This window comes from Pimephales promelas, chromosome 10 (genome assembly GCF_988280905.1).
Source record: "Pimephales promelas chromosome 10, fPimPro1.hap1.1, whole genome shotgun sequence".
Classification (NCBI taxonomy): Eukaryota; Metazoa; Chordata; class Actinopteri; order Cypriniformes; family Leuciscidae; genus Pimephales; species Pimephales promelas.
The window spans coordinates 27956976-27975246 of NC_142778.1; the positions used below are offsets into that span (position 1 = coordinate 27956976).

General features: G+C 38.3%; 3 protein-coding genes across 6 annotated transcripts; 2 read left to right on the forward strand and 1 right to left on the reverse strand.

Annotated features, from left to right (window-relative positions):
* Positions 1-28: 28 nt before the first annotated feature.
* LOC120493859 (uncharacterized) lies at positions 29-6431 on the forward strand. The gene is made up of 9 exons (XM_039692759.2): positions 29-899; positions 1571-1810; positions 1931-2148; positions 3248-3604; positions 3696-3817; positions 3902-4043; positions 4988-5225; positions 5334-5912; positions 6166-6431. The coding sequence occupies exons 3-9, from the start codon at positions 1951-1953 to the stop codon at positions 6417-6419; spliced, it is 1890 nt and encodes a 629-aa protein (XP_039548693.2). The 5' UTR covers positions 29-899; positions 1571-1810; positions 1931-1950; the 3' UTR covers positions 6420-6431.
* Positions 6432-6533: 102 nt separating this feature from the next.
* akip1 (A-kinase interacting protein 1) lies at positions 6534-8024 on the reverse strand. The gene is made up of 5 exons (XM_039692762.2): positions 7865-8024; positions 7463-7636; positions 7302-7382; positions 7091-7219; positions 6534-6932 (listed from the first exon to the last, which is right to left on the reverse strand). Exons 2-5 carry the CDS (start codon positions 7616-7618, stop codon positions 6789-6791), a joined length of 510 nt encoding a protein of 169 aa, XP_039548696.1. The 5' UTR covers positions 7619-7636; positions 7865-8024; the 3' UTR covers positions 6534-6788.
* Positions 8025-11953: 3929 nt separating this feature from the next.
* Positions 11954-18086, forward strand: LOC120493283 (uncharacterized). Of its 4 annotated transcripts, XM_089116401.1 has the most exons (9): positions 11960-12696; positions 13277-13387; positions 13981-14091; positions 14277-14387; positions 14546-14656; positions 15592-15783; positions 15906-16062; positions 16993-17181; positions 17424-18086. In XM_089116401.1, the coding sequence occupies exons 1-9, from the start codon at positions 12519-12521 to the stop codon at positions 17623-17625; spliced, it is 1362 nt and encodes a 453-aa protein (XP_088972527.1). In that variant the 5' UTR covers positions 11960-12518; the 3' UTR covers positions 17626-18086. The 4 variants fall into 4 exon arrangements, with proteins under 4 accessions (XP_039547715.2, XP_088972529.1, XP_088972528.1 ...); XM_039691781.2 differs by lacking the exon at positions 14546-14656 and having other exon boundaries at positions 11954-12696; XM_089116402.1 differs by lacking the exon at positions 14277-14387 and having other exon boundaries at positions 11955-12696.
* Positions 18087-18271: the final 185 nt, after the last annotated feature.

Genomic DNA, 18271 nt, shown 5'->3' on the forward strand with positions numbered 1-18271 from the left:
GAACTCGTGCTGCCAGAAATTCATGTTCAGGGGCACCTTAGGGACGCCATTCGCGTCTGTCGGGTTTATTGTTCAAGCGTGAATAAGCAAATCTAGCACAGCAGCATCTGGGCATGATATATTCATTTGGCGGATAGATGCCACGGGTGTTGTGTACATTTCTTCGAACGCCATAACTTGACCAGTGGTTTTCTTGGTTTTATAAGAGCACATTTTTACAGTGTGTCACAAAAAGCTTGGTAGCCATTTTGAATTGCATTATGTCATGGTCGGAGTGAGGATGCATGGGCAATGCAGTGCAGAAGAAAGGCTCCACTTTTTTCAGTTTTTTCTGAAGGAGAACATGGAGTACCCTGTTTGAAATTATGAAGTTTTCTATCTGAATGGCGTACCATGCTTATCTTTATATTACATTTTATATGCCAACATTTTGAATGCCTTTTCAATGCATTCACAATGTTTTGATTATATATGACTCCATTTGTTTGATGAAAAATACAGTAAAAACAGTAGGAATATTTTGAGTTATTATTGCAATTTAAAATAACTGTTTTAAAGTATTAGAATAACTTTTAAAATATTTATTAGTATTTATACTAAGTAGTGTGACGACAAAGTTGAATTTTCTGCAGGTTGTACTCCAGTCAATAGTGTTTTCTCTGCTGTCCGGAGTGCTACTTTTTTTTTTTTTTTTTTTTTACATTTTTAACATTTCTATTTTAGTCTGTCAAAGTTAGTTACAAAAAAAACACATGTATTTTTCATTAGCTTTTCTCACCTCAGTCAGTGTCCTTTTCACATTTGAGCCTCATGTGGAAGAGAGGATGACAGCAGTCTATTTTTGGATTGAGTCTCTCATTGGGATATGCCGGGCATCATAGCTCCGAAATCAGTTTCAGGTGAATCTTTCTGGTGCTGGATCTCAAATGACATTTCTCTCAAAGCCATCAAACACATTTTTAAAAGTTTCATCTTTTATACTGCAGCCTCATTAAATGTGCTTTTCTAGTGTTTCCAAGATATTTAAGTAGCCTACATTTTACTTCCATGTATATTGTGTAGAATACTAAGAATATAGTACCTGACATCTGTCTCGAAGATGTTCATGAATCTGAGGACCAAAAGACTGATATATAACTTTGATATATAACTATAACTTTGTTTATCCAATCTGAAAGCAAGAGAGCAGCAACCTTCAAATCGCCACAACGTTGCCATTGATGTTGGCCATAGTTTATGCACCTCAAAAGTTGTTTCATGTTGTAATATATATTTCCCTCATGGCCAACTGGAATTGATGGATAATCATTGCCATTATGTAGCAAAACAGCTTTAAAACTGTTTATACTGTTGTATCTGTCATATATAGTTACCTACCCGTTAGCATATCTTGAAAACTAGAGCCATCAACAATTCTAAGCATAATTTTTGTTCAAAGTGACCCAGAATTAGTAAAGTTTGACTACATTTATTTCAGAAGCATTGACTGTAGTATGTATATCAGTGACATTAAAGCAACAACTTGCATGTTTAACTTGCTTTTTTTATATTATTTTATGCGCCCGATTAGAGAAACACCAGTCTCCAGAATGATCCTATTCCCTTCAGACATATAGACCATGTTCCCAACTGCGCATCAGATGCTCTCTGTCACCACTAGATGGATGTAATGGCATTCTAATTGTTTAAGGCTGGTCAGTGACTCACTATGGCAACCTCAGTACACAATAGAGACAGAGATCCATGTTCAGTGGATTATTCAAACAAAACTTGCTACAAGTTTGCAAGTGTGTTCTTGGAGTCAAGAAAGGTATGAATACGTTTTAATTGTTTTTATATGCATTTACATTCAAAAAAAGAGTTGTGTGTTGACATAAGCTAGTCAGAGGGGTCTTTAAGTCAACTAACAGAAAATTCAATTGTGTTGCAGGACATTTGATGCGATAAACAATGTCATCTCAGGTATCTCCCAGCCAAAGTGTCCTTCCCTTGTTCATGGGTAAAAGCAGGAATATCACCTTTATTCTGGACTCATCTGTGGGAATGAATGGCTTTTTGGGATCAGTGAAGAATCTTATCATCCAAACCTTAATTAGTAAAGCTTCACTCAGAGACTCGCTCTTCAACATTATCAGCTTTTCATACAAGGTAAATTTACAATGAATCACAGTGAACCCGTCGCAAAAGGTTACTTATATATTCTAGTTTATTAAGTGTATGATATTTGTCAATGAATTCTCCATATTGATGGTGCTCTAAGTTTGTTTGCTAACCGTTTTAAAAACAATTTAATCATTATTTTTATCTTAAATGGTGGAGTTTATTAAAGTCAGCTTGAAACAGAAGCAGCAAATGTCTTTTCTTCCCTATTGAGAATGAGGAGTCACGTGCCTATTTGGGCGGGGTCTGAGCCATTCGGCCATGATGGTAGGTGACGCTATCGGTTACCAGGGTTTTTATCGGTTTTTAACGCAGCGCTTACTTCCCGGCATGGTAAAACAGTGCGGTATTGCGAGAAACTCCTCTACTACCGAGCTAAAAACACACGTAATCAATACTGTTTTGTCGTGGGAAACCTACCAACATGGCGGAAAGGGGAGGGGCACTGTAAAATGACGTCAACTCCTCATTGTCAATACGTGATGTGTATCCAAGAGAAACGGCTTCTCGAACAAGAAAAAATGTAGGGCTGGAATTGATTTTGTACGGAGCCCCAAAAGGGACATGGTGGTGAGGGAAAAAAAAGATGAGATGGAAGGAAAAATAATAAACAATGTTTTTGCGTGCTTTTGCGAATGTTTTACGTTCCCCCGAAAAACTTTGCGTTTGCTCGCAAAACCTTTGTGTTCCCCCGCGAAAATGTGATCCCACGTAAAACCTTTGCAAACTTTTTAGCGAGAAAATGCAAAGTTTCTAAGGGGAACGCCAAACATTTGCAAGAGAACGCAAAAGTGGTGAAATTTTTCCTCCGTGCATATTATCACCCTTTAGGGCCTCAGTAATTCTGTCCATCAGGAATTGATTGGATGATTAGATTGTTGTAGTTTGATATTGTTTGATCTTATGTAAGTGACAATTTGTCCCGCCCTCACACCAGTAAACACGTAATAAGAGAAGAAATGAGATGTCATTTCAAGAGGGAAGTTATTTTGTTTAAAGACGACAAGGGCACACAAATTAAAACAAAGTATTGATGTGCACAGATAAACTTACAATATTCCATAAAAACTAATATATATTTCACTAGGCAACACCGTGGTCTTCTCACATGATGCCCTGCACTCCTGATGTAGTCTATGAAGCCTTGAGCTGGATCCATACTTTACAGACGAGTCCTGGCAGAGACCTCCACACAGCACTGGCCTTAGCCTTCTCTGACCCTGCCTGTCAGTCTGTCCATTTGGTGACCAGTGGTCTCCCAGACAACCCCACACAATGCTTGGGTTCATTATCAACCTTGGTGACAAGGCCTGTCCATACATTTTACATATCTGACAAGACTCCCATGAACACCGACATATCCGACTTCTTGCAGTGCATCACCTCCACCACTAGAGGAAGCTGTTATGTGATGTCTCTCAACTCTGCTGGCAATGTGGACCAGGTTTGTATGGTGACTGACCACCACTTATACTAGCCATCCTTTATTAGTTAATCGGATATTTGTCACCATTTAATGTTTTATAATATGTCAGATCAGTTTGTTGCATTCAGTCGATGACCTGATTCAAAATCCAGAGGAGCCAAGGCATTCAGTGGACTTCTATCAGGTCCCATATCACAACTGCACAAGCTGTGTCTGTTCTACACCCTACTGGTATGCTTTAATTTAACTAAACTAAAGAGAGAAAGAAATAAAAACAATACATAATTATATTGTGGGAAATATATATCTCTACAGGTGTTCCCCTATGAATCCTTTTAGCCCAGTATCATGTGTGTCTGGAAGGGTAATGCGAGGTGCTGCGCTGTTTTGCGGCTGCCGTGTGTTAGCCAGGAAAGAGATAGACGGGTTTTATTACCTGGGGACAATCATAAATCAGGTACTGAGAAAAAAATGTTATGAACATGCACTACCAGTTAATAGTTTTAGGGTCTGTCCGATTTTTTTATGTTTCTGAAATGAGTCTCTTATCTTTAACAAGGCTGCATTTAAAAAAAAAGTTGAATAAATTAAAATCTGTTTAAAATAACTCTTTTCCTTTTCAATATATTTAAAAATGTAATTCATTTTTTACCATCAATGCTCCAGTCTTCAGTGTCACATGATCCTTCAGAAATCATTCTAATATGCTGATTTGCTAAAAAAAAAATATTTATTATTAGTAGGGCTGTCAAACGATTAATCGCGATTAATCGCATCCAAAATAAAAGTATGTGTTTACATAATATATGTGGGTGCACTGTGTATAATTATTTTGTATATAAATAAATAAATACACACATGCATTTATATTTAAATATATATATTATTTATGTATAAAATATTTATATTTATATATAATATAAATTATATATAAATCTATATACAGTATATACATGAAAATATTTCTTAAATATATACAAGCATGTGTGTATATTTATATAAAATAATTATACACAGTGCACCCACATATATTATGTAAACACAAACTTTTATTTTGGATGTGATTAATCGTTACTTTAGTAGCATTGTTGAAATCTGTTGTGCTATTTAATATTTTAGTTAAAACGTTTTTATTCTGAATTTTGATGAATAGACAATTAAAAAGAATAGCATTTAAAATGGAAATCTTTTGTAACATTGTGAAAGTATTTAATGTACCTTTTGATCAATTTAAAAATATCCTTGCTTAAAGTATTAATTTCAGAATAAAAAAATCCAACTGACCCTAATGTTTTTGAAATAGTGTCTTTAAATATAATAAGCTCTTTAATTCAAATTCAATTTAGTTCAAATCTAAATGCATAATCATACTTTGTTTATTATTTCTCTCAAACTCTATAGGGCAGAGGAAATACTTATATGGTGGAGTTTGATAAGTTTGGACCTAAAGGAAATACATTTAAGGAAACATTAAATACAGTTCAACCAACCTGCCAGCCTGATCTAGTTAATCTTGCCAGTGCACATGGGCACAGTATAGTACCAGGGGACACCGTTTTAGCACCATGGGAGCAAGATCTGAGAAGATATGGGCCTGGAAGAGTCGTCTCTGGTATGGAGCCAAGAAATCCACTTAAAAGTATGATTTTTTTAGTTAAAAATTTGAAACCAATACTACATCATAAGAGTGGTCTGTATAACTGAATAAACCCAGGGGAATTTGCTCAGATCTGTTGTCTCATTAAAGGTGATGAAGGTCTTTTGGGACTTCAGGTCCTCTTTTGGAACGGGATGACAATGCATGTCCCCAAGGAGCTTGCAGTATGGATTCCAGCCTCTCACCATGAGCAAATTATCAAAGACCTCCAGCATTATTCATCTAGGCCATGTTGCTACAGGGCTTCCCACTGCAGCACCATGAATTGTTTCGAATTGCCATGTCACCAGTGCAACCACAACAGCCTGTTCCCCATTCCACTGCTCCACTGTCCAGTCAAGAGATGCTGGCCAATGTTCATGTCACCTCCACTACTGAACAACCAGAGGAGAGATGAGCTGGAAAGGAAAGTTGATCTCCAACTGAAAGAACTACGGAGCTCTCAACAGACACAAGTGCCTTCATCTTCCTCATCATCAACCTCTGACTCAGATGAGAATGAGGAGGATAATACAGCTGAAAAACACAGACCTCTGGGGTCAGGACTGGTGAGCCGCTCAATAAACACAGATATTTCCTGTCTGAGAAAGCCATACAGTCAAACTGATTCCAGACCAGCCTGGAGATACTGGAAAAGCGGTTCTGCAGAACCACAGCACAAGCAACCAGGTAATATGACAAAATATTTACAATACAGCTATACAGCTGTCAAAATGTACAAATGCAATACATTAAAATTTGGTGAGCATAAGATACTTCCTTCAAGAACATTTGAAAAATATTAAAACCCCAAATATTTTAATGGTATGGCACACATACAATTTTTCGAAACATTTGGTCTAAATTCAAGTGTCAGAATTTTTTTTTTTCCATCTTTATAATTGATTTAATTTGTACTGTCTGTGTGTTCTTGGTATTTCAGGAAGAGCAGTCAGGTGTTCAAGTGTAACCCATTCTTGGCCAAGAGACACTGGGAGCTCTACAGATAACTCTATGACCACCAATCACAGCTCTGTATTTAAACTGGTTCATGAATCACCAAAACGAGGAGTCAATATGAGGGACATATTTGCATCAACGGAACCGAACTCATCACCATCACCAATATCTGTAGCAATCAGCACAAGGCCAAATAAACTGATATTAGTTCCACAGCCAAAGTTCAAAGTATTATGAGAATTGCCAGTCAGCTTTTGCTGATTTTTTTCGTTCTTCAGGGATGATTTGTTTGTTTGTTGTTAATTCAAACATCTTATGGCTGTGTAGTAATTGAATAGAAAATACTATTAATGTAAAATCATGCAAAAGTTTATTAAAATGCAACATCTGTAAGACGTATAAAGAAAGTAAAGATTAAATGTACATTTTTGTCTTGCTGTATAATCTCATTATGGCTTCTGTGCCACAATATAAAAATGAATGAATAAATATTCCTGAGTATTAGTAATAACACTTATGAACACTCATGCAGAAATCAAGAAAAGTCAGTGCATTTTAACATTTTAGTGCAAGTCCTCAATTAAGGCATTCATTTTCACCCATAGTTCAAAGGTTGAATGTAAGGCTCATGCTTTCTCCTGCGTTGATGTGGACAGTTTTTGTCTCTGGCCTTGTGTCCTGCATTGCTGCAGTGATGGAATAGGTTCCTGGAGGCACTTCAATAAGAAAATCCTCTGGTTCTGATGAACCCTTCAATAAAAAATGTAGATGAACCAAAAGAGTTGATTTGCAGAGCAAACATGGCCTGGCTATCTGCTCAAAATCAACTTTTGTATACTGTCTTCACAGTTTAGGTTCACACACACACAACATGACAAGAAAAATATGTAATTCAGGTCAATACTTACAATGTCTCGTTGGATGGCTGCAGTGGCATTCTGTTTCCGGTCTGCAGTCCTCAACATCTGATGTGAATGGTAGCGACAGATGTGTTCACGTTCACTGGGCTGAGCCAGGTGAACAGTCTTATAAAACTTCTGTAAAAGAAACATAGGCTATTTCTTCTCATTCATATCTCAACACAGTTGAAGTAAATTAATGAATAAAGAATTTTCCCACCTGGCACTGTCTCGTAGTTTCAGACATGTACTCCACTATTGTACTAAAAGCATGGTCCAAGTTTGAATGGGAAATTTCTCTCTGTTACACAAGACAAAAAGAATTAGTGTCGTCAAGGGAGTTATTTATTGACCTAACTTGTGTGAATTGAGTTTACTCACTTCGTAGCCCCTCTCATAAGGATTGAACATGGGTGATGCTGGTTTTGGTCTTGCACTTGAGCTGCTAACAGACCTTCTTTTTGCCTTTTCCAACACTTCCTGCCCGAGTTTAGATGAACGGCGCAGGGAAGACTCCAGCCAGGATTCACTGGCCATGTAAACAAGGGGAGTGCACTGGAATTACATATGACCAACATTAAGCTGCATCTTATATAGCCTAAACAAAGTGATTCTCACAACAATTACGTCATAATACGAAAAACTATTTGCAGCCGAGCTATAATTCTGATTTTGAACGTATTTGCATTCATAAAAAAACATACTAGCCTACGACTTAGAGTGGTAAGCGCATAGCAAACATTTACCAAGAAAATATGTCTGTATTTTAAACGCGAAACTTACGATTAAATGACGCCCAAAATATCAAGTGTTTGTTCGTTTAACTGTATAAAATGATCGCCACATTTAGTCCAAAACTGTTGCTGCTGTAGCGATGGGTGTGTGTCGCTAAAAGTGAAAGTTGCATTTCCTTCTCACCCACGTGTTGCTGGGAAATGGAGTCTTTAGTCAGTGGTTTAAACGTGACACAAACAAGAGAACCATGTTACATCAATTTCCTACTTTTTAAAAAAAAAACCTTCACAGCGAAATTTTATGATAATAATAAATACTTGCTTTGTTGTGCGTTAGAACCACAGGCATTTAGTCATATTACAAAGTAATTTATTGAGTGAGGCCAAATATATAAAATAATTTATTGGGGCCAAACATTTAAAATAGTTAGGAAATAGGCTATATAGAGCCTATATCCTATATATAGCATATATATATAATATTTTATACTATAAATAATATATATTTTACATATATCAATCTCATGACTTTTTCGTTCAGCACTGCGGAAGGCATTAATAAAGACTTAATAATGGTTTATTGTATTTTTTATTTGTTATTCCAGTTCTTGAATACAGCGCTGAACGTTCTCTATTGTAATGCATGTTGTCTCTACATTTACGTTTACATTTATTCATTTAGCAGACGCTTTTATCCAAAGCGACTTACAAATGAGAATATAAGCAGTTAAACAGGACAACTATATGCAAGTGCTATATGACCCCTTAGTTTAATCTAATGCAGTACAAGTCAATTTTTTGATTAAATAAACAAAATAGAATAGAAGAGAGTGTGTTAGTATAACAGGATCAAGTCCTACCAAAAAAGATTTGTCTTCAGCTGTTTCTTGAAAGAGGCTATATTGACTCAGCAGCTCTGGTTGAGTTAGGCAGATCATTCGACCAGCAGGGAACAGTCATGGTTAAGGTCAGAGAAATAGATTTTGTGGCTCTTTGAGATGGTACCACAAGACGACATTTGCTTGCAGAGCGCAAGTTTCTGGATGGTACATAAGTCTGAAGTAATAAGTTTAGGTAAAAGGGAGCAGAGCCAGTGGTTGTTCTGTAGGCTAACATCTGTGACTTGAATTTAATGTGAGTGTGCGCTTGGAGTTGTGTAGCATGCTCTGTTAGGGAGGGCCTGATCCTCCTAATGTTGTGCAAAGCAAATCTACATGACCGGGCAGTTCTAGCAATGTGGTATGTGATGTTCAATTGATCATCAGTTACAACCCCAAGGTTCCTGGCTGACCTTGATGGAATTATGGATGACGAGCCTAGCTGAATGGTGAAATTGTGATGAAGTGTTGGCTTGGCCGGGACCACAACTATAGCTCTGTCCTTGCAAGGTTTAGTTGAAGGTGGTAGTCCCTCATCCAGCCAAAAATATCTGTCAGGCAGGCTGAGATAAGAGCAGCTACCGTCGGATCATCGGGCTGGAATGAGAGGTAGAGTTGTGTGTCATCAGCGTAACAGTTAATAGGAAAAGCCATGTTTCTGAATCACTGTCATGTAGATGGAGAAGAGAAGTGGTCCAAGCACTGAGCCCGGAGGCACCCCAGTAGCTAGATGTTGGGTCTTCACACCCCTCCACGACACCCTAAAGGACCCATCTGAGAGGTAAGACTTGAACCATTGGAGTTCGGATCCCGAGATGCCCTTCATCTTTAGGACTGACGGGAGTATCTGGTGGTTAATTGTGTCAAAGGCAGAAGGATGAGAAATAAGGATTTGGAAGCTGCTCTTGCCAGTCTCAGAGCTTCAATTACTGAGAGCAGGGCAGTCTCAGTTGAGTGTCTGCTTTTGAAACCAGACTGATTGTTGTCCAAGAGGTTGTTCTGTATAAGAAAGGAAGAGATCTTGAAAACAACTCGTTCAAGTGTTTTCGCAAAGAATTGAAGAAGGGATACCGGTCTGTAATTTTCAAGACGTGCTGGATTTAGAGTGGGTTTCCCGAGTCTGCTTATAGGGATACTCTACCATTTTATTCATATTAAACTATGTTATTCCCTTAACTAAGACGAGTTGATACATACCTCTCTCATCTCAGTGCTACTCAATCGCTCTGGTGCGCGAGACAATTTTAATAGCACTAGCCATCTGTCAGAAATATAAGTCTTTTTAGTCTCAGCTATGTCCATTAGGCCCAAGAGTGTAAAGGCTCTATGAAGAGTTCATGCTTTGCTTGCACATTCCTCTGTATGTATGTGTGTAAGTTCAAACATCTGGAGAGTTTCTCCCTCTCCTCTTTCTGTTCTTCTTTCTTTTGTTACATATAGAAAGTCTTCTAGGATCCCTAGGTTCTGAGGGTATTTTCAACGGATATTGACCATATTCGGAGTTATTATATAAATGTTATACAACGTATATATGATATGGCATGAGGTCATATATAATTCTATTGGATAAGACCATATAACTCCCCTTGATATTTTCATATATATTTGCATGTCACATATGGGGAGGCTGAGCTATCTTTTCTGGCTCCCCCAGCGCTGGTGATTTTGATTCTGTATGGTCTGTTCACAACTCAATAAAAGGACGTGGAGGAAAAGGCACTTGTTGGAAGTCGTTCATATAACACCATCCCAGCTCATTCCTTAGGATCCAAGCAGAGAAGCAACCAAACGAAGTGCTCTCCGCCATGTTATTTATCCACTTTATACACTTAGAAAAACACAACGTTTTATTTTGTGTCACCATTTTTGGTCGAGTTACACTACTCCTGTAACTGTATTTAAATAGGGACAACGTGGAGGTGTTTGGTCGCTTCTCTGCTTGGATCCTAATGATGAATGAACTGGGCTACGTTAAGTGCTAAAAGTGTCTCGCGCGCCAGAGCGATTGAGTGCACGCATTGAGACGAGCGAGGTATGTGTCAACTAGGGAATAACATAGTTTAATATGAAAAAACGGCGGAGTATCCCTTTAAAAACTGTGGGAAAGGTACCAGTGTGAAGAGAGGTGTTTATGATGTGCGCGAGTGCGGTTACAACTGAGGAAGAAATGGCTTGAAGTAGAAGTCTCTGCCTTGACAGTGTTACAGTAATAACACATATTTTTTTATTATTATTAATAAATAAAAGAGTTAGAGTTATAGTTAGTATGAGACTTTTAGTTCCTTCCCCAGCTGGCATTTTACTGTACGTCGAGTCACCGTTCAATCAACGCAGGTGCCAGTGTTGGATAATCATTGAATTTTGAGGTTGTAGCCTACAAATAATTTTGATTTGACGTACAACTCAAAAATTGTTGATATTTCTATGTTTCAACTATTTGGCGTTCAACGTTGTTTTGACGTTGAATTCATGTTTTTTCATAAACTGACATCATTTCAACAACATTTAAACGTTCAGTCAGTCAAATGCCAGCTGGGTCTTTTCATAATGTCTGGATATCAGAAAAATATCAAATTATCTCTCAAAATCCAGAGAAGCATCTTTACAAGACTTGAATCCTATTTCACCAAAAAAATGTAATGCATGGAAGCATCTTAAAGCTTAAAGGATTACTAGCTACGGCAGATGCTTAGTAATTATTTGACATCCATGGCCAGTCATAGATTAGTGTGCAATCACATGTGACATGTGAGAAACACAGCATTCATCAACAAACAAGTAAACAATTAGTGTTCCACTACTTAAAAAATATAAAAGATGCAACAAACTCATTGAATGCAGCTGAGCTGGAAACTGTTATTTGATTGTGTCTTCACATCCTGTGGCTGCACTGTGATTTATCAAACATTTATAAGGCATTCAGGAAGACAGACCATAGATGGGGAAAAAAAAGTAGCTGCATTGAATGCATATCCGTAAAACAGTATATATAAATCGTGACACTGTTACCACGGTTTCAGTGTTATGTAATGAGGAAACCTTCCTATAGCATCCTTCTAACACTTCCCACACAGTGTAACAGGCTCTCTGCACTGAGATTAAAACCCACAGTGCTCATCCAAGTGAACAGAATTCATTCAACCGTACTGGTGTTGGGACCACGTGCCATCTATAAACACCATCTGCTGCATCACGCTCTGTTTATACACACACGTTTATTCTGCATTGGTGCTCAAGAAATTGTGACGCATTATAAGTCAACATGTTAATTTAGGTATATATATTTATGTATAATATTACACTCTCTCAGCAGCTATGGGACAGAGGCTCACATGCTCATAGCCACATGACCTGATTCACCCTCGAGTGTCCCGAGAGAGAGAAAGAGAGAGAGAGAACGTGCACGAGTTACTGGAGAGATGAGATTGGGGATTTAAGTGCACAAAAATTACATTCACACGTGCACTTCATGTTATGTAAGACCCTTGACTGCCTCACTGTATGCTGTAGGATAACAGCAGCAGTGAGAGGACAGGCACAGCAGATGCTGTGTACACACACAAGGACGCCTATGCTTAATACAGCAGGAGAAACAGAAAAGGAGCTGCCATTTTTTGGAGCTATGGGCATGAGCTTGGATGAACTATGCTTGGATGAGCTTGAATATTCACAGACACCTTTAGGAAAAGAAGCTCTTTGTGATATTCCTTCACCTGGGACAATGAATGGATTATAATCAGTGATGTTCAGCGTGCTACACGCAGTATTGTGATCACCTCAGGACATATCTACTCTTTGTGCTGCGGCCCCTGGGGGCCTTTGATCATGACTTCAGTGCGGTCTTTGTTTTGGGTTGTGTGTGGATTGACGGTGTGGTTTCCCTACACTCACGCAACCTCAGTGAGACCCAATCTGCTCATGACCACCTCTGATCCAACCTATGATGAGGAATCAGTCAATCCAGAACATCAGACTGAACCGACAGATCCACCCAGCAACACAGGTAAGACCAATTGACAGACAGACAGACAGACAAATAGATAGATAGATAGATAGATAGATAGATAGATAGATAGATAGATAGATAGATAGATAGATAGATAGATAGATAGATAGATAGATAGATAGATAGATAGATAGATAGATAGATAGATACTGTAGATAGATAGATAGATAGATAGATAGATAGATAGATAGATAGATAGATAGATAGATAGATAGATAGATAGATAGATAGATAGATAGATAGATAGATAGATAGATAGATAGATAGATAGATAGATAGATAGATAGATAGATAGACCAATATAGGGGTGGTGATGGTGCAGTGGATAAGACACATGCCTTTGGTGTGAGAGACACCAATGTGTCCTTAAGCAAGACACTTAACCCCTAGTTGCTCCAGAGGCGTGCGACCTCTGACATATATAGCAATTGTAAGTTGCTTTGGACAAAAGCGTCAGCTAAATGAATAATATTAATGAATAAAAAATGTAAATATAAATTGTTCTGATACAGTACATGGTGTGTGGAGCTACAAAAACTTGTGGGTTGTGTGTGGACTGATTGTGTTATTCACGCAGCCTCAGTGACACCCAATCCGCTCATGATCACCTCTGATCCAACCACTGATGAGGAATCTGTCAATCCAGAACATCAGACCAAAACTACAGATCCACCCAACAACAACACAGGTAAGAACAATTGACAGAGAGACAGACAGACAGACATTCTGTAAGGACCACAGGACCACAATCGTCAAATACGATTGCCAATTATACAGTTTGGATTGGCGGTATGGTTCTGTTCTGGGCAAAGACTCCATGCGCGTCCATGGAGCCATAGCATAGATGAGAGCAGGTAGAGCAGCAATAACCCCCCTTATAGGGTAAACAGAACAGAACCAACATGAATGCATTGCTAATATCATTAATTCAAATTTTTTAATGTACAACATTATTCAGATTCAAAGCGAAAACAGAATGCCAAATCCTAACTGGATGATAGGAGGAGCTGGGGATGGAGGAGGGTAATTAGCTCCTGAGAAACGCGATAGGTGTTGACGACACGGAAGCAGCTTATTTATGAATGCTGTGATGGGCGACGTATTCCTATAGGTACATGGATCAGCTGAGAGTCAGCTAATGTGAGCTTGGCTAACGTGACCTGCCAGGACTGCCAGAGCTTGATTTATGTGACCAATATAAATGGTTCTGATACAGTACATGGTGTGTGGAGCTACAAAAACTTGTGGGTTGTGTTTGAACTGATTGTGTTATTCACACAGCCTCAGTGACACCCAATCTGCTCATGATCACCTCTGATCCAACTACTGATGAGGACTCAGTCAATCCAGAACATAAGACTGAACCTACAGATCCACCCAGCAACAACACAGGTAAGAACAATTGACAGACAGACAGATAGATAGTGTGAGATAGACAGATTGTGTTAGATAGATAGATGGACGGACAGATAGACAGACATTATGTGACCAATATAAATTGTTCTGATACAGTACATGGTGTGTGAAGCTACAAAAACATGTGGGTTGTGTGTGAACTAATTGTGTTATTCACGCAGCCTCAGTGACACCCAATCCGCTCATGATCACCTCTGATCCAACCACTGATGAGGAATCAGTCAATCCAGAGCATCAGACCGAACCTACAGATCCACCCAACAACAACACAGGTAAGAACAATTGACAGACAGACTGACAGATAGATTGTGTGAGACAGATTGTTAGATAGATAGACGGACAGACATTGTGACCAATATAAATTGTTCTGCAATAGTGTGTAGAGCTACAAAAACATGTGGTGTGTGGACTAATTGTGCTATTCACACAGCCTCAGTGACACCCAATCCGCTCATGATCACCTCTGATCCAACCACTAATGAGGAATCAGTCAATCCAGAACATCAGACCGAACCTGCAGATCCACACAGCAACAACACAGGTAAGAACAATTGACAGACTGATAGATAGATAGATTTCAATGAACTCAAAATTTTAAGGCAACCAGGTAAATTACTTTCTTAAGTTAAACCAGCAATAACTTTTTTGCTGTATAGATATTGTTTAAGTATAGTTTACTATTTAGTACACAACAAGTAGACTGAAAGTATACTTTCTTATTTTTAAGTTTAATAGAAGTATACTAATAGCACACTTGAATAAACTTCATTCTCATAAGGCTAGACTGACAGATACATGAATATAGATAGAGAGATATTAATAGATGGATGGACAGATACATGGATAGACAGATACAATTGGGTAGATAAGACTTTTAGCACTTTAATATACAATTCTCCCGACCTGTGCTCCAAAAAATCTGACATGTCAGCGGATGGCCTAAGTGCACTTTCAAAGGTTTTAATAATAGGGAAACTGTGTGGAATTAATCAATATTTGATAAAGGGCCTTATCTTTATTTAATCAGTTGCTTCTCCAGAAACATGGAGAAACTGGAGTATTTGATAGTGAGCTGGGATCATGGGACCAGAGGCTGGTTACAGGGAAGACAGTCACTGATATGATGGCACTGATTCAAAGCAACATATACTCACAGAACACCATGCAAATACAAGACAGACACATTAATGAAAATTCACTGTGGTTCACCACAGGATACAAAGATTGGTGAAATGTCTCACAGCAAAGGAAACACGTGTCTGCAGCAAGATGCATGAGGCAGAAAGAAAAACTATAACATATGCAAAACAACTGGAATGATACGATCATTATCCATAGGTTTCATTGTGATCCATAAAGAGGATTTGAAAGGATTTCATGTGTTATTAGTGCACAGTTTAACACATCACAGAATATTCAAAGTCTTTGCTCTCATCTTATCAATCTACATGTCTGTCTGTCTATGTGTTCCTACAGGGCTTGCGTGTATTTCTGTGCTTCCCCCACGACGGGGATCCTACTACGTGGAGCACGGCACAGGGGTGTCTGTGGGCTCTATGCTTGTGTTCTGGTGTAAGGAGGGCTACCAGCTGGTTGGCCATGAGAAAATCACCTGCGTCCTGCATGCAGGCGTCCCACGATGGAGCAGCTACCTGCCAGTCTGTGAGAGTAGGGCAGCCATTCAATTACCCTTTATGGAAAGAAATGTATCCTGATAATACTTATAATAAAAGCATAATTACAATCATATCCATCATATATGTTGAAACCAACACAATTTTTTTTTTCAGGCATACCTCGGCCAAATAACCAGGGACTTCGCATTGCTTTGCTGGTGTCTGTAGTGAGCGGGGTCGTCATCTTCGTCATGACCGTCTGCTTCATCGTCTGCTGTTGTCAAGAGCGCATGAGCAAAAAGAAGGAAAATCATCGGATGGGCAGAAGCAGGTCAGTCACTTTAATGATTAAAATAACCTTAAAGATATATATTGTTTAATTAAAATTCATTCGAATTTTTAATTAAAATTCAAAAGAGTGGTGTCTTTTAATAAAATATTCCATTCTATTCACACTTATTTGTATAGCGCTTTTCACAATACATATCATTTCAAAGCAGCTTTACAGAGTCCATTTTACAATGTAGAGTGATGTTATCAGAGGTAACTGTATAATTGATGTATTTCAGAAATGTACATATAAATATCCCAGTTAGCTAAAAATTTATTAAAAAGACAATGGCATTGACATATTTTAAGATATGTCAGTTTTGTGGACCCTGGACCACAAAACCAGTCAAAACTGAATGCATAAGCTTTCCATTGATGGATGGTTTGTTAGGACATACAACTATTTGAAAATATTTGGCTAAGATACAACTATTTGAAAATCTGGAATCTGAGGGTGTAAAAAAAAATCGAAACATTTAGAAAATCGCCTTTAAAATTTGTCCATTTATTTTCGCGATTGTGCTGCATTCGCTCACAAAAATAAAAGTTTTATAATATTTACGGTAAGAAATTTACAAAATACCTTCATGGAACATGATCTTTACTTAATATCCCAATGTTTTTTGGCATAAAAGAAAAATCGATCATTTTGACCCATAAAATGTATCGTTGGCCATTGCCCACAAATATACCCGTGTGACTTGTGACTGGTTTTGTGATCCAGGGTGACATTTGTCAAGTTGCTTTCAGTTAAAACCATTTTAGTCTGGGCTCAGCCCAGAAACATAGTGTCACATCTGGTCCACATGATCTGGGCTGACACTATGTTGCTGTATGGGAAGTGTTATCTGTAAAAGCGTGGGATACTGTGTTTTAAAGTTTTTTTTACAATCATAATACTAAATGTGTTGGTGTATCTGTTCACCTTTAGGAGAAGAGAAAAAAGGGGCTCTAGGTCTAGGAGGAGCCCGTCCTGGTTAGAGAGAGAGCAGCTGGACTGGGAGGCATTCCCCCCACCTAAACTTTTCAGCCTGTCCCAGCGTCTTGATCGACCGCTGCCTCCTGGAAGTCCTGTTTATTCCGAGGTCATCAGAGCCTATGAGAACAGAGGGTATGAGAGGTAAGGAGAATCACCGTAAAATATATTTTTTTAAAGCAGATTTCTCCCCACAGAGACTCACAGTACACTTACAACAGGAATAGCCTCCCTGTATATTAATAGGCCTCTTACGTGTATTGAAACCCACAACCCTTGCCCACTCACTACAACCAAACCACATTTTCTACTATTATGTAATATTAGATGTGTAAAGCCATAATATGATTTTGTACATCACTAAATCACTCTTTCTTTGTACACAGGAGTCAAGAGAGCCTGCTGAGAAGCCCCCATACCACATACCCTACATACCACGCCAACAGCCAAAGTTACCCAGCACTTGTGTTCCAGAGGGTTCAAGCTGACCCAAACCCCTCCACTTCTTCTACCACCCCAGTTTACGTTCAGATTTCTACACCTCCCAAAAACAAGACCCCACACGCTCCTTCCGTCATCCACCCATAGACATGCAACCATTAGTCGACTTTCTCATCAGCAGCACTGAATGTGGCCAAGACAATACAAACAACACTGCACAGATTTAACTGGTCGGCGTAACCAGAAGCACTTTGATATTTTTAACGTTGATGATATCTTTTAATATCTGCTATATTGTAAATATATCTTGACCTGGTTATTCTTGTCAAATCTGATAGCACTATACCCAATTTAACCAAACTGTAAATAGATGTTTTGATGATATTGTTAGACAATAAGAGCAAAATCTTTTTGTTTTGCACATAGTGATTTGCTTGTGGTTGCCAACCACCACCCATTTTCATAATATCACATTCACAATGTGTTGTAAAGAAGCGGTAGGTACTCTTGATTAGAGTTTATACATTTGTTAACTTAAAATCTATCTGTAAAATTTGCACTTTGAACACACTGATTCATTTGTAATAAACTCTTGGGGTCGATCTGTTTTCTTTTTGCCTTTAATTGAGTCCAGATGCCCTCGTCGATTTGGGTAAAATTTGCTAAATGTGTTTTTTCGTAACCAGAAAAAAAAATCTCTCATTTACATTGGGTTGTGGGAAAAAATGCGCTCAATGAACCAGCACAGAAATTCAAATAATTGGATTTAAATTACACTGACAAAACACAACAA

Bases quoted from the DNA above. Each gene is read 5' to 3' on its own strand.
- akip1 (XM_039692762.2), bottom strand. From the start codon at position 7,618: ATGGCCAGTGAATCCTGGCTGGAGTCTTCCCTGCGCCGTTCATCTAAA. The intron at 7,383-7,462 runs GTGAGTAAACTC...CTTGTGTAACAG, and splicing joins CTTATGAGAGGGGCTACGAA to AGAGAAATTTCCCATTCAAA. The intron at 7,220-7,301 runs GTGGGAAAATTC...TTTCTTTTACAG, and splicing joins AAACTACGAGACAGTGCCAG to AAGTTTTATAAGACTGTTCA.
- LOC120493283 (XM_089116401.1), top strand. From the start codon at position 12,519: ATGACTTCAGTGCGGTCTTTGTTTTGGGTTGTGTGTGGATTGACGGTG. The intron at 13,388-13,980 runs GTAAGAACAATT...TTATTCACACAG, and splicing joins TCCACCCAACAACAACACAG to CCTCAGTGACACCCAATCTG. The intron at 14,388-14,545 runs GTAAGAACAATT...CTATTCACACAG, and splicing joins TCCACCCAACAACAACACAG to CCTCAGTGACACCCAATCCG.
- LOC120493859 (XM_039692759.2), top strand. From the start codon at position 1,951: ATGTCATCTCAGGTATCTCCCAGCCAAAGTGTCCTTCCCTTGTTCATG. The intron at 2,149-3,247 runs GTAAATTTACAA...ATATTTCACTAG, and splicing joins TTATCAGCTTTTCATACAAG to GCAACACCGTGGTCTTCTCA. The intron at 3,605-3,695 runs GTTTGTATGGTG...ATAATATGTCAG, and splicing joins CTGCTGGCAATGTGGACCAG to ATCAGTTTGTTGCATTCAGT.